General features: G+C 43.7%; 1 protein-coding gene across 1 annotated transcript in view; it reads right to left on the bottom strand.

The window, feature by feature from the left end:
• LOC118283521 (gamma-aminobutyric acid receptor subunit pi) overlaps positions 1-16,272 on the bottom strand; it is a 34,675-nt gene that overhangs the window by 5,166 nt on the left and 13,237 nt on the right. The window contains exons 3-6 of the mRNA XM_035605596.2: positions 7,288-7,400; positions 5,994-6,061; positions 3,943-4,160; positions 2,536-2,618 (exon numbers count right to left, since the gene is read on the bottom strand). Coding sequence (XP_035461489.1) covers positions 2,536-2,618; positions 3,943-4,160; positions 5,994-6,061; positions 7,288-7,400 — 482 coding nt within the window. The remainder of the gene's footprint in view (positions 1-2,535; positions 2,619-3,942; positions 4,161-5,993; positions 6,062-7,287; positions 7,401-16,272) is intronic.

Below are 16,272 nucleotides of genomic sequence, written 5' to 3'. Positions count from 1 at the left end.
AAAACAACCAAGACTTACATTTAGGTGGCCAGAATACATCTCCAGATGCTAATGAGTATATATATGCAAATCTTTGTGAACACTTAAACCCTAAAACTATAAGATGTCCTTTATATCATTTATAATAATTATACTGCTAATGATGATAACACTGATATAGAAATTAGTATTTTTCTAATTAAACCCCAAGCAGCAATGGTGGGAACAGCTGGGAGTTTTAATTGCTGAAGACGTGCTATGCAGAGGTCTGATCCTCTCATGGTTCAGTTGTTTGGGATTGCAGCCCATAGTGGGTGGTACAGTTAATTCCCACTAATGCTTGATGTCAGCACAAGACAGATATTTCGCAAAGAACCAAAAGGAAATGTGAAAAAAACCCCACTGAGAAGCGAAATGAAGACGTCACATTTCATCAGAGAAACGAATGCCTAACACATCTGCCATTAAACAGATGGATTTGGATAATATTAATGTTTCATGTGTGTAGTAAAAGTCACAGTTATCCACTATAACATAGTTTGACACAGAGATGCAACAGGAATTGCAAATGGAAATGCATGTGTTGTGTTCGTTCAATACTTCAGAGAAGGGAGGAAAAGGAAAGTCTTGACTAAGAGCTTCTCTCTTACCTCATAACACGACAGACTAATCATGCATTTTGCACTGGGCCCCTGAGGGCACTTACATATGTAACCAGACTAAAACTTGGGGTAAGAGGGCATGCAAAATGAACATGGTCAAAGATTGTACAACTATAATAGAGTCAAAATTTTAAGAAAAGAAAAAAAAAGAAAAGGTGTTGTTTAAATGATCAAATTTGATGAGGTCAAAAAGATGTGATTAGGCCAGGCTAAACCGCTTAGGTGTATTTTCCTAATTTATCTGCAGAGGGAGCAAGAGAATAAGAAAAGCAAGGAGAAGCTGTGCTGCTGGCTGAAGATGGAATACACCTCTGTAATCTGTTGTAATGAAGATGCTCATTAATTTGCCATCCACGTGGAGTCATGTTTCATTGACCATGAGTGAGGCAGTAATGATGCTGGGAGCAAAGTTCCCTTGATGAAGGCCACTGGTGACTTGGATTCTGAAAGGTCCTGTACATTCATTCTTTCCTCTCTTCTGCTGTGATGCTGTTACTAGCAGAACTCGTTATTTTCCTGACCCGAAGCCCTGACATTACTGCAGATCAGACATACAAATGGGTAGTGACATGTAGTCAGGAAAGAGTTAAGAAGTTTAAACAGGGCCACCCAAATTTAAATCACAGCACAAACGATTGTGACTACACAATGACGCTCTCTTTAAACCCTGAGCCAGTGTAGAGAATCCACTTCTGGCACAGCATGAAAAGAAGCAAAATCCTCGAATAAACATCTTCATGAAGAGACAGAGCAAGAGGGAGACGGAGATTGCAGGAGAGGAGGAACGGAGAAAAACAGAGGAGGTAGAGCAGCAGGATGACAGATAAAGAGAGGGCGGAAAAAAGACAGGGAGAGATATGCAGATATTCAGCCTGGAATTACTGAAGGATCCATCATCTTCTCAGTTACCTAACTTTAACCTCCAGATGTCTTTTTGTGTGCTAACTGGGACCGGAGCAGCCGTTAAACGTATCAATTGGCACTGGGGTCCTGGTGGGCTTGTGGCAGGGAGCAGATTTATCTCAGCCTGACTGGCTGTCATTGAATTGTATGGAGCAAAGGCAAGCAGGAAAGCAAAGATTGCAGTTGAGCGAGGGCGGCTGGGGGCGTGGGGACCGTTTCTTCCTTCCATCACTTGTACAGCCAAAAAATCCACTTAAAAACAATGCAATTTACGTCTTAATAAGAATTTGTTTTAATTATAAACATACTGTCGCCACATTTCCCGCATGAAACCACAAAAAATAAGTCCAAGTTAGAAAAAAACGCCTCTTATTGCAGGAAAATGTCAAGATATCTCGTACTTATAATTTCTAAACCGTGCTGATGGAGGTTCGAACTCTTCGGACGCATTAATATGAGTTTAAAGGATTTTTTGTAAGACCAGTTTGGATTTGTAAGGGCTGACCCTACAACATGGTGCCTTGGGGCTTTTGAGGAAGAAGGTTGCCATAAGGAGCATATTTGAATGATAATTCAACATTTTGGTAAAATTCCTATCTTTGCATTAAGGTGACCTGTGAAAAAAAAAATCTAGAAGGTTTCTTCTTCAGAAATTAATTGAAATGACTCTTATAATCATGCAGTCTTCACACACATGATTGTGGTTGGCAGTCTCCACTCGTGAGAGCCTTCAAGTTCTGTATGAGTCACAGACATATAGGGAGAACACTACATAAAACACCTTATGACCTGAATTTCCCTTGCAATTTTTGTCTGCTGTGTGACAGTTGCGTGTGCCCGCACGCACCAGTTTAGAAGATGAGAGAAAGTGATCTGTTTGATCCTGCGGTTTGATCTGATTCATTTGAAATTACGCCCACCCACTGACTCTGTGCCACAGCTTCGAGCTGCAGACTTCAGATACTCTTTATTCAGTGTGAAGTGTCCTTACAGCTCTCCAGTTGTAACGTGCAGGTCTGCTTGTCCATGGGATACTTGGTCAGATCCATGTTGCAGGCCACAGTGGTCGTAATCCTAGAAAATCAGAAATATTGTTTCTTTTATTAAAGGGTAATTCCAAGATGCCAACAGCAGATGACATTTTTGCACTAAATTCTATCACAGAGGTTGCAGCGCATACCTGGCACTGATTCAAACAAACAATGGAATGGAATCGGCTGGTTTACGTCTTGCCCAACTGCCCAACCGTTGGCTACGATCACCTCAGTGCTTTCTCATGTTCCCCCGTGGCTCAGCACTGAAACATTTACCACAGCTGTCCTTTCCCTCCAACACCTCACATTTCTCACTTTGACTCTGTCCTTTTCCGCAGCCCCAATTCCCAGAGGTGGCCTCTCCCTCTCCCGACTACTCCTTTTTTTCATTGTTTCACTCTCCCTAGTCCCGCTCTCTGACTGTGGAGCGCTGCCCTCCTCCTCATTTCCTCAGTCGATCCCAGCAACGGTGCGGTTCACTGTCTGGAACCTTCGTATTTACTGAATTCAACAACTGGAGTCAGAGTGCACATAATAATGTCAGACACTTCAACCAAAACTCAGAGACAAGCTTGCTCACATGCCAGATCCCCTCTGTGAAGAAGAGCAGTACAGTGCCCTCCTGACAATGATATTGTAGAGATATTATAGATTAACTGTAACCCCCCCCCCCCCCCCCGATAGTTTCACGTTTGCCATGAGAACAGTGAGAATCACCCCCATGTGATCTTTCTCCTGTTCATCGCGTAACATGACCATGTATAACTATGACTGTCCGGCATTGGAAAGGAGGTCCAGCACCACTGAGCTATTAGTGTAGCTCAGGGTCATATCATCACGGAAAGCTCTTACACAATCCATATGAGCTAGGGTTATAGGATGTGGCATAAAAACACCAAGGATGTGAAAATCCCATCATCACCGGCTCTACAGAGGCGAACAAATCACTCGCTGGATCATCTCTAACCTTTCTATCACTAAAGTTCCCGCTCAGTCCAACATCTATTCCAAGTGCTCGGTTAATGCATGTTTAAGACACCTGACAAAAGCTCGTCAGATGTTAAGCCCTTGCGCACAGAGCAATATCTGTTGGAGAGATCTTTATGTTGGGGCGGCGGGATTTATGTCGCTTCGACAGACCACAGCTCTTTGCATCGACAGACGTAGTGCCCCTGCACTCATACAATCCAATAGTCAAGTAATAGAATTAACGGAACTCCCTGTTTTGCAATCGCATTAATTCCAATTCAACCCGCGCTTCCTCTCTTTGCCAATGTCTTCTCCATTCTCTGGCCTACTTCTCATTGTCTCTCGGAGCAGAAGAACAACGACCCGTGAACCGACAGTCTGGTTCTTCGTCCCACCTTAGCGCATAGAGAACAGTCCCGTTGGGGAAGATGCGGATCAGTCTGTTCTCCACGGTGATGTCGTGGAGGAAGGACTTTTTGGAGTCCACGATAAAGGTGTCGGGGACCCAGAGGAGCTCCACGAGACGCCCGTCAAGACTGAGGCTCTTGTTGCCTTCGAACACCAAGCGCTCGTCCGTCCAGCGCTGGCGGAGGAATATGGTGGCGGTGTAGTCCTGCGGGGGTTTGGGCACAAAGGTCACAAGAGAGCTAATAGACTACTTGGACAAGCATGTCAATAACATGCTGACAGACAAGTGAGGTTGTCACGTATTTCGTTAGTCAGCTCTGGGCTCTCGCTCTCTTTTTGTTTTGTTTGTATTTTTATTGATGGCGTCAGGTCCCTCAGCCCTTCTGTGCCTGAGGCAGAAGTAATCCTCAGCTCATTGCTTCAAGTCAGCAAGTCTGTTCTGGCTTTAAGGACAATGCACATATTTTTTTCTGGACATTCACCCTGTAAGTCCTGATGTTACGTCATGTTCAGCTACGTAATCAGTTTCTACCATTGTCTGGCAACAAGCTGAGTGTATTTTCCAAAACCAACCGTGATCCGCAGTACATGAGTTAACCCCGTCAGTCCCAGAGAAAAGACGGCGTTCTGTCCACTGTTCAAGAGACGGTTACACGTGAACTGATTGGTGGATCGAACTATTAAGCTATTAAGCGTGGTTGTAATCTGTGCCTGAATGTTGTTATGAAGAAATCCAATCTCAGAATCTTGCATCCATGTGGAATTCAATTCTTATGAGTCGTGTAGTTTTTCTTACAATTGCTTTGACGTTTCATCTTTTAAATGTATCTTTGTTTATGTGATGGTATTTTGTGACTGTGACTTGTTTTTAGCGTCCCCTATTATTTTGAAGTTTCTTAATTAGAGCTGCAGCATCCTTTGGAGACGCTGGCCATCTCTGTGTGCAGCTATTGGTGAAAAAGGATTCAGCCTTCTCGTAGCATGAACACCCAATGGCTTTATAACGGTGAAATCGAATGTAATCCAATACAGCAGCCGTGTGATAACATTTGTCTTTAACAAGCTCATAATGTTCTGTTTGTGGTGACATTGTCGTACATGTGTGTATCGGAGTGCATGGGTCAGTGGTTTTTCTGGAGCAGTGATTTAAGGGAAACTTAGGTAAAACATTACTTTGAGTGAAGGTTCCTCATTGCACTTAATCACTTTTGGCCTGTGTTGTTTATTGATTATGATGATGTTGTAAAAACTTGTTTACTGTAGGTTGAACCGAAAAACATCACACATTACACACACATAATTTGGATTAGACTTCTGTGATGAATCATATCTGAGACCTTCAGATTTTGCGAACGCAGTAAATTCCCAGTCAGTAATTAGATTTTAATAACCCAGTTAATCATCCACTACTAAAATGAAATTATAGTGACAAATTACATTTGCCCTTACGATTACTGTGAAATAATTACACATTTTAAATATTCACCTGTCAATTTGTGCAGTACGGTAACAAAACTACAACTAAAAAAGTTTATTTTTGATTGTGGTAAGATCTAAATCAACAAAATAATTTCTCATTAACTTGAACAGGCAATTAAACAGAAAAGAAGTCAATCAATTTCCAAGTGACCATCAAGCTGGAAAGAAGCTGGAGGTTTACCTTGCCACACTGGGCTAATGCGGCCTTAAATGCACTCGTGGGTGGTTTTATATTTTACAGCTAAATAGACACTAGATTCATTTATTACTGTTTGATTTAGTGATGCGAATCCTAATTCTGATGTAATAATTAATTATGTTAAGTTAAACAAAATAACTCAAGGCTACAAGATGCCAGTATCAGAGAAATGAAGCATGAATATGTTTGGTTGCAATTTCATTTCCGCCGTGGATAGATGGGTGGATCATTATTTTGTAATTACTGAGTCGTGATTTTTTTTTAAATAGAATTTAAAAGAGCAAACCCAGATGCAGATAAATGCTGAACATTGTTTGACCTCGCTTTGAGAAAATGAGAGTGCGGCTGCAAGTATGTTACCATGTTGATCTCCGAGATAGTGTCGATGCTGGCGATATCCAAGCTCATGCCCACTGTTACAGGACCATCTAGAAAACAAAGAAGAAATAAATTTAAATAAACTCCTGTATGTGCCATGCACTCTTTCCACTGTGCATTATTCCCACATTTTGGGTATAAATGCAAACTGTACGGGCGACTGTGATTTGCATGACATAACAGGGTATAGTGTATTAAGAAAGCATGGGGATATAGTACTGTAAAATGAAAGGTTACTGAAGGATAGCATATTCAAAATGCTAAAGACCGCACATTGCCCGCACATCAACAGACGCAGTCTGTCAAGTGTGAACCTCCTGGAGGGAATTAGTTCTCCCCGATTCGCCACCAAAGAGGAATAACTTCTCCGCTCTCCCGTGTGTCATCTTCCCATTCTCCTTCGCGCTCGATTATTCCATCTTCATTTCTCAGAGCGAGAGTAGTGAGCCTGCTGTCACACTGCAGATACTGTACACGTCTTTGTGTTGTCCCGCTGCAGTTTTGCGGTATACTTCCCGCCTGCAGTTGCATCTACTGTAAAACAGGTGTTTGTGTGCCTGCTTACTTGTAGCAACTTGCTTTGTGTACTTACATTATACCTTCAAAAAAGTCAAACGATATAAACAAAGAAGTACTGTATGTGTGTGTGGGTGGAAGAGGCTACAAAAAAGATGAAGGTAGGCCTATCACAGGGTTAAGTGAAGCAACGCTGGATGATTTTCGCTCACGGGTTAGGGAATTGATCGAATCCGTCCATTTTAACCATCAGTATGTTCCAAACACGTGTCCCTCAGCAGGAGGACTAGTGATACTGCTGTACATTTCGCCCTGGTAAATAAAGTCCAGGGTGTTCTTACGGATCGAGCAGCGACTAAACAAACCATAGTCCCATTGTGAGGGATTTCCCGAGCCTGGAACAATAACCGTGGCAAGGGATTTGCAGGGAATGATTTGACATTGTCCCTCTGGACGGGACGACTGAGACGGACTTGTTTCTTTACGGCAGGTAAGTGGTGATGTTTTTTTTTTCCCTTCTGCAAATGCAGTGATGCCTTGTTTCGATTGAAAAACCAATTTCAAAGATGAATTTGACTTCATATCATCTTATAAAATACAGCGCATATGCAGTAAATTCAAATGTATGTATGTCAGCCTATATTACTCAGAAGGGACATGCAGGCACAAAATTGTAATATGAACCCCTTCCCCGTCAAATACATATTTCCCCTGAGTGTTCTGTCATTTCCAGGGCTGGATGTGTCTGCAGTTTCCTTACTGTCAAAGAAAGGCCTAAGGTACTTGTTGTATCCTTTCATCAGCTTGTGAATGGTAGGAGGCAGAATCTCTCCTTCCTTCACTTCCGCGTTGAGCAGCGAGTTCTCTAGCAACCTGGGAACGAAGACAGATGGAAGGAAGAGAAATGAGAATTATTTTACTACTGCAAGTTATTTTACTATTACTACTGCAAGTTTGTCAAACTTCGCTGAGCACACGCACACACAAAAAATGAGCAGAAGATTGAAATTGCAACTTGGAACTGAAATACCGGTGAAAAACCAAATCAATTTTCTTCTGATTATTATAACCTTGAATCAACAGGGTGCAGAATATTTTATACCATCCATCACTGTTTCTCCATTAAGTTTCCTTTAATGACATTCATTCCCCTCGTTCTCTCTGAATGCTGTCCTGAAAGGCACTCGGAGGCGTGGGAAGATGGTTATATTGCTGGCAATTGCGGCAGGGGAGAAGAATACTCATTTAGCTATCCCGAGTGGTACGTGTTTGTGTATAAATCAGGCTCTAAATACAGAACGCCTGCTCTGTGCAGAGAGAGAGCGCCCCGAGGCACGTGCCATGATGTAAGAGGGGCCGAGGCGAGACAGCTCAAGCCATGTGCAGAGGCAGAAAAAAACATTCATCTCCGTAAGCCGGCAGGATTTCAGACTACCCTCAGTCACTTGTACGCTGCTGCAGTCCAATGTCTCACAAAGAGAGATAGACTATGGAAGCGAGATGGGCTGCTTTTGGTATCGCACACGATCATCAGATATCCATATTGTGCTTTTTTTTTACGTCGGGGCGAAGATCTTGCGAAACATCAGCGTGTCATTGCAAATTCATTTTGATGGTGTTGCACCTCATGCCGGTGTCTCCCACAAACCCTGCCGATCTGTCACACTGACGCATTGGAGCTGGAAACACGACATCCTCTTTCTGTTGTGTGTCACGAGGCAATTTCCCTCTATGCTGTGAGGCGATCCGGCAGATTTCTGTTCCCTCGCAGTTTCTTCTTGGTGATGATATGAGTTCAAAAAAAAACTAAAAACAAAACAAGCGTTCAAATAGACGAAACACGAACAAAATTCCGAAAACAAACACTGCGAATACCCGCATGAACTTTTCTGTGTCCCCGGGAAGCACGTCATTGTCTGTGCTACTTGCGGCACATTCCTCTATCTGGTTGTGTTGTGTGTATTTGCGGAGTGTTTGTCTCTCAGTCAAAAAGAGGATGTTTTCTGAATTTGATTGTGTTATATATATATTTGCATATGCTTTCTTCAGGTGCAGTGTGTTGGGCTCTCGGGGGCCACCACATGATGACCTTGTTTTCATGTATGTATAATTATAGAACCATCTCAAGATGAACGTGATGATTTATCGATGATAAAATCTACATGCAGAGTCTAAAGCTTTGTTTGCTGTAGGAAGATTCAGCCGTTGCGCTTCATGAAAAGGAAAAACTGCACAACCGGGCTGGCAGCCCCGTGAGTCTTTCAGTTATTCACTAATGTAAGCATGACGGCCTGCTCACAATAACAATGTTAGCCTGCTGACATTTAGTATATACTGTACGTATAATGTTGACCATCTAAGTTTTGTGTGTCAACATGCTAAGAATAGTGCATTTTCTAATTTTAGCCTCCTGGTGGTCATGTAGGCGACCAGCTGACGGATACATCCCTTTCCTAGAGCCCTGCCACTAATATGACTAGAACATAGACTGTATATGAAAATGGACGTAGTCACAGGGTCCAAAGCAAGCCAATGCGGAAGTGCATGAAGCCTGTATTCTCGGGATTTACCAGCAGAGGGCAAAAAAAACTTCTCAATTGATTTATAACCTCAGTAAAAAATGATGGTCTCGTTGAGAGTAAAATAGATGATAAAGCACTGTATACATTGGAGGGGGGATATAACGTGATTGACAGCTGGTACCATCCAATACCTGCAGGGTTACAAGTGTAGGTGGATGTGCAATGGACGAGCTGTCAGTCATACCCAAAAAAAAAAACAACAAGATGGCTGGCGCTGGTCAAATTGCTAAACTCAAGGATTCAAAACGAGAGTTTATAAACCAATGGGTGACATGGTGGGTTATCACTTGGACTGGGACAGTGTATTTTAACTGAAGTGAATAGAGATATCAACTATCATGTTTCACTCATTTCGCCACTTGAGTTTATGTATTGAAGATTTGACTGAATCCTTCTTCATGACTGACTACGGTTAATGGGGAAAGGTACGAAGGCGTGCAGTCTTTTTCACTCCTCAGTGAGTGTCCCTATCGGCCCGTGAAAGAGTCACGTGTTCTTTCCATCTCTTTTCCCACGTGGGAAGAGAAAAAGTCTCCCCAATGAAACTTGAAACTTGTTTCACCTGACTGTCAGATCAGCTTATACACTGGGTGACCCCGCTCCAAGCACCCTGTTGCTATGCTACATTAACTCTCACCCACACGGCAGCCGGTTGTTTCATCAGGCAACGGCCTTGGATGTGAAAGACACTGATGGAAGTGACAGCACCCTGCCTCTGATGGACTGCATTATACTTCACTAACGTGTGAGTGTGACGAGGATGGGTGAGTATTCTATAAGGCATCACAAAACAAAGCAGCAGGAAATGTAAAAAATAAAAGATGCAAGAGGTCCAGGTTTATTGGTTTAAAACAGCGCTTTTAAATTATTTAAAAAAGACTAGAATTCAAGGACAATACAGAAAACAAAACTGCGCGTGCCGTACATCATCACTTGATGTCCCACATCATGGGCTTTACCGAAAGCGACAGACACATTTGTCTCCGATGTCCGCAGACGTTTTACAATCGGACAATGACCGGACTATATGTGCCGAGAGCCTCCGGCCCCTCTCGCTCTGTATCCATCTCTCCAAATCCCCAGACGCTCTAACTTTTAGCTTTCTAAACCTTCACCTGCAGACGGGGGATAAGACCTCAGCTCTCCAACCTGCCAAGCAGTTGCTATCCCCTGAGCCCTGACAATGGAAAAAAATAGAAAAAAAAACATAGATCCAAGAATCCCACAGGCTGCGAATATAAACAGCATAATCTTTTCGTTCTTACGGTATGTGCAAGGCCAGCATGATCACGGAGACGAGAGGCTATCGGTGCTGTGTGCCGCAGTGGTAACCACACACATGAGCTTACACTACATACACACATGCGTACATGCATACACACAAACAACCCTCGCTCCTCGTGTACTATAGGGTCCCTCTCTCTCCAGACGAGCGCACGGTCTGCCGAGTGCACCTTTTCCACGAGGGGGCGTGCTGACACCTGACACACACCTGCCCACCAGGCCTATTGTTTGGCATTCAAAATTGACTGCGTCACTAGAGAGCAACGTTGTGCGCTAAGCTGCCATTGAGATCCATTTCAACTCGGGGCAGAATATCTGAAATTCCACTTGCGGTGGAAAAAAAACATAAGAGCAGAGCAAAATATAAAAATCGACGGCGATGTGGTTTTCGTTTATAACGTAGGCTCAGTAGGACCGTTACCTCAAATCTTATTATTCGAAACCCTCCGGCCGGGCCTTCGCACACAAACTCAACACATTCAGCTTATACTCCACTTGCCTGTAGGTGTGAAAGTGTTTTTCTCTTGTCTGGAGCTGTTAGCCCAGTGATGGACGGACGAGTACCCTGCCTCTGGCCCATTGCATCATGGGATAAACTCCAGCCCACTAACAACTCGGACGAGCGATGCTTAAAAGGAGTGGATTCATGCTGAGATTTTAACATGATCTTTAACAGCGTCTGGTATTTCTGATGCACTAAACAGCAACAATTTTTTTTTTTACATTTGCTCGTTCATAGTATAAAGTGAGTGGCAGGTAATTCATTAGTGTGGATAGCTGTAAGAGCGTTCCACTACAGAAACTCTAATTTCTTCATCCAAAACGCCAGTGAGCGTCGAGTATTTTCTTCGTCTGACACTGATCTCTGGGAAATGCAGTGCAAACACACCACAATAATGAAGACTCGCGGTCACACCGCAAACGCATCCAGCAGAAAAAACTGCATATATCTGAGGGCCCGATCAGTCATGGCACATGACACTGCATCTAAACAACACCTCCCAATGTGCTAATTGGCCAGTCACAAATAATTGCTGCTTTGCCTTCCGAACGTGGTCGGACAGGACGCGCCAGCGGGAGGCAATTGTCCGTCTGTCACGGCCTTTCATGATCACAACCTTCGACTGTTCTCAGTAATTGGCTCCATGGTTTGTTTATTCTGCCCCTCTTATCTCCTGTCTCTATCGAGTACTTTGACTTTCTTTTCTCCTTCTTTTTGTTCCTCATGTTCACATCTCTGTCGCTGTTTTAACGGTCCACTCACTCCACAGTTCATTCACAGTGCACCATAATTAAGATGATTAGCCTGAATATTACATCCATCACATGACCCCTGGCAATGTATCCGTGGTGAGGAATTAACATAAAAACACTGGTCTCACTTTACATGAAATACTCATTCATTATCAATGAATGAGTGAACATGTTGCTCAAGAATAACACTATATCAGGCACAGTGAAGCAGAACAGCTCAACATTTTGAACAATTTACTAGCTTTCTCTTTTGAGATGTGCATGAGAAACCTAATGCTGATGAAATAACCAATTGCATCTTATTGATCATTATTATTTATAATATTGAGTAATGGATATTTGGAACAATTTCATAACATTTTCACTGGTTGAAAGTTACTGAAGGGGTTCTCCAACTACACCGTGGTATAATGTGTTCGCAGATTTCACAGCTGGTTTGACTGTTTGAAGCACAATATTACTGTACCATGCTATTTCATTTATTAAAAAAATAGCTAGGTATGAAATTAAACTCACCTTAATACTCAACAACAGCTCGAAAAAAAAATTCTGCAGCTATTTACAAACTTAATGAGTTAGTAGCTTGTTCCTGATGTTGCCTGGGAACTAGTCACTACTGCATTACTGCATTACTGCGTATAACCCAGCACATACAGAACATCTGGCCAGCAGGAGTGGTGGAGCAATGTGCAGCCTCCGGCACCACTGGGTGGCCGCGATCCGTCCGTACATCCCGTGGCCTACAGGCTATGCTGATGTGTCTTGTGTGTTGAAGTTGGACACGTGGGTGGAGGAACAGGTTCAGAGAGAGAGCAATGCAGGAGTGACAGGGTGGCTTGCGATGAAGGGACTCGAACCCTGTGGGCGAACTTGCCTTTTCAGATCCTGTTTCTTTACACAGCCTCCCCGCAGACCTCCCGACCCTCCGACCCCCTCGCCCTCCCTCCCGGTGTCCAATGCACACGAGGCACCAGTCCAGGCCGCACTTGCATATCTCACAACAGATTAATTCAGTCGAACACAGCCCCCGCAGAGAGCTGAGTAACACTCTCTGTGGACCCCCCGCCCTTCTGACAGTCCTGCTTCCTCCCACTCGCCAGTATGCTCAACTCCAACCCCACTTCTCACTCTTCTCTCATTGATTCACTGTCAACAGTCGTTCCCCAAACTCCCTCAGCAGGCCGCCTCTTTGCTGCAGAAAATCCCAGTAGTCACTGGAATGACACTTGAGCCTCGCCAAGGAGCGCACTGTGTGTTCTGTATTCGCACAGGGAGCAATTTGACTGAATAGTCCCCATTCAGGAGCGTGTACAAATCAGCTGAACATGGTATGGTTCTGGTCAGAGATTCTTTTTGTTTGTTGTTGTTATGCATACCGTCAAACTGGCACACTAATGAATCCGTTCAGTTACAGAGTTCCCTTCCTTACATCATGTATCAACTCAATAACAGTGCATTAAATCAAACCTAGTTTGTTAAATAGAACTGAGGGATTGCTACGTCTCCCTGACTCAAGTGAGGTCACGGCTGTATGCAGATTAACTATCAGCACATCGTGCAAAATAGGGCAGGTCCTCTCAAGGTATGAGAATCAAGCTGCTACTTCATATTCAAACGACGAGTCCAAGAAATTGGTTCATTTTCTCCCCATGCAGGGCTGAAATTACAATGCCTCACTGCACAAAGGAGTGCCCCAGTGGCTTCCTAGATACAGTAGGCTGAAAGACAGAGGAGGCATTGTCTGGTGGCAGGCCGCCGGGGAGAACAGGTGACACATTCGCCATGAGCTCAGTCCTCAAGGTGTGCGTTAGCCTCGCACCGGATGCCTCGCTTGTCAAGTCGTATTAAAAGTCTTCTTTTCTCCCTTTTTCCGGGGAATATTCATTTTTTTGCCACCGTGAAATGGGATTAGAGGAGAGTCGCTGATGCTCTCATATACAGAGATTAATCTACTTGCCCCATCAGGGACTTCCTCAGAGCCCCTCGGCCCCTCCAGCCGTGGAGATGCAGAGGCAGGCAACCAGACACCACGGGGGTAAAAGCAGCTGTTTTCTCCCTTTCATGTTATCCCAGGCAGCTCCCTAAGCCCCTCCACATGGGAGAAGAGAGAAGCACTCCCTCCTGCCAAACACGGAACATCCACTGTCTTCATAAGCCCACTGAAGTGTGAATCTCCGACAAAAAATGTGACTTGTGAGAATTATGCAAGTGTTATATGCACACTTCTATATGGCTTTGGCAACTTGAGTCTGCCTTCCGGCCTCAGTCCCTGGAAAAACTAAAGCGTACTGTAGAATCCACTCGAGTCGCACGTGAGTTGTAATTAAGAAATGAATCATTTCTATGAAAAGTGTTGCACACCATACATAATTATGAATTACTGCCATGTTGTATGCTTAATCCCGATAGCTGGACTTGTTATGTTATGTCAAAAATGCATTTCCTAATCATTCCAGATATATATATATATATAGCGCTCTGCCAATTCCACTCTATTATTCATTAATAATACATTCAGGCCTCGAAACCTGATTATTGAAGGGGCGACGTGAGATTTGTCAATGCGGTGCTCTATCCACCCCCCAGCCAATTAAACTGACGGATTGCTCACTTCGCACTATCAACTAGTCATGCCCTCTAATATCCACACAGTGTTCACTCAAATTACGGCGCTGGCCCGATCCCAAATGAACCAGTATCCTGAATCATACATTAAATCAACTGGGTGTTTCACGTGAGCCCTGCAGCATGTTCACGTGTTAATTGTGCTGCTAATAGTCGACTGCTCTCCACAAGTGTGGACTGTGTGAGAATGCAGTGTGTGAACAGAGCGAGTACATCATTGTGCAGGCAAACCGCATCTTGACAAAAGAGAAAAAAAAGAGAGACACGTGTGCCTGTCTAAAGAATAAACAGTGCACGATTTGACTAGCGGAATTCAACGAAACATTATTATTCCACGGTCAATTTTTTTCAGTGAACCTGCTGTGAGACAAATCCAGCCGGCGGTGGGGAGCGCTGATGGCCCGCTCGCAGTCTGCCGTGTATGGATCCAAACTCTCGCTCACCTCTCTTCATGTAGTTATGGCGATGTATCGGTCTGAGACTCAGACCGATGAGTGATTGACTGTGTGCGCGGCCTCCTGAGTGGGCTGCCCGTTGTCAGGCAGGAGAGAAGGGACGAACTTCTTCCCCTGACACTGAAGAAAACGATGTCCAGTGCTGCGCGATAATGCAATTCCCACTGACTGCACAACAGTGATGCAAATGCCTCATTGGAACACGGTTTGAGCGACTCAGACTTCCAGGAGCCGCAGACCACTGTACGTAGAGCTTTAGAGTCATGTTCGCGAATGAGGACTCTTTTTTTCCTGCTTTACTTAGAGATTATCTGTCACGTTGACGCGATTGCGGTCTTTGAGAAGACCGGAAAATGGAATTGTGAGAAATAAAGCATTTTATCCAAGGTCCACATACTCTTAAGCCAAAAAAATGGCTTCATATTCTGATAATGGGATTTTCTTGGGAGCTGAAACATGCTCAGTAACAACATGTTGCAAAAGTCATTCTTCACTGCAAACACAGAGGGAGCACACCGGGCACCTGTAACATTTTATTTTGGCAAATGATGTGGAAAGGCCTACATCATTAGTATCACTTCTATCATAACTGTCTCTTGGGTTTTCTTGCTAAAGGGCAACTGCATTCATCAAAACCCCTTAATCGGCACACCGTATGATCGACAAAACAGTGATTTTATAAGGAGGCCAGTTCTATCTTACCCAGCTCATTTTTACAGGGAAACAAAATGTCCACCAGAGAAAGGTAAAGCAATAAGTGTGTGATTGGAAAAGAAACCTGCAGACTGCAGGAATTTAGAAACTAGAGGGACGACTCGTGTTTGAAGCTCCTGACTGATACAGTCTCGCTGGAAAATGGTACCGTTTGTTGTTAAGAGCTAAAAATACTGAAATCAAAACTTGTTCAGTGTTTGTGAACTCTGCCTAACCCTTATTATTTTCAGATCTGATCAAAGTGATCAGTGTCATGTTAGGTCGGTTCAGATCTGGAGGATGTGAACCCTGTAGTTCCACGGTGAACACAGGACTCCTGGAGTGCTGGGCGCAATTCCCAACATACTAACTTTTTTTTTCAATGGTCATATGTAACGAGTTATTGATTACAGGCACAAATTGAAATTTGGATTTGTATTTTTTTGAGCTAGACTTCCGTCTGATACCACCTGATACACCACAAGTCATCAGGGAACTTACAAACCTACCAAACTCTGTGAAATTGAGTGATTTTTAAATCTAGAGTGCAAACTAATTATAATGGAAGTTAGCAACTTTAATAATTGCCATAATCTTGAAAAGTGTGAACTTTCTGTGCCCTCAGATAATGATTCAATTACACTGATAAGTGTCGTACGCTCTCCTGGCATCATCGGGGAACGAAGCCTGTTAAAGATGTGGCGTGCCAGTCAATGACATGCATGACGATCAGTTTGCAAGTGGCTTTTTAACCTTGAGAAAGGGGGTTTCATTGGTGAGGGAGAGACAAAGCAAACGTCTGTGATCTTGAGTTTAGAGCCCCTGTCCGATTGGGATGAGCTATCAGCTACA

This window comes from Scophthalmus maximus, chromosome 10 (genome assembly GCF_022379125.1).
Source record: "Scophthalmus maximus strain ysfricsl-2021 chromosome 10, ASM2237912v1, whole genome shotgun sequence".
NCBI classification, from domain to species: Eukaryota; Metazoa; Chordata; class Actinopteri; order Pleuronectiformes; family Scophthalmidae; genus Scophthalmus; species Scophthalmus maximus.
This window is presented reverse-complemented; position numbering and strand designations above follow the sequence as displayed.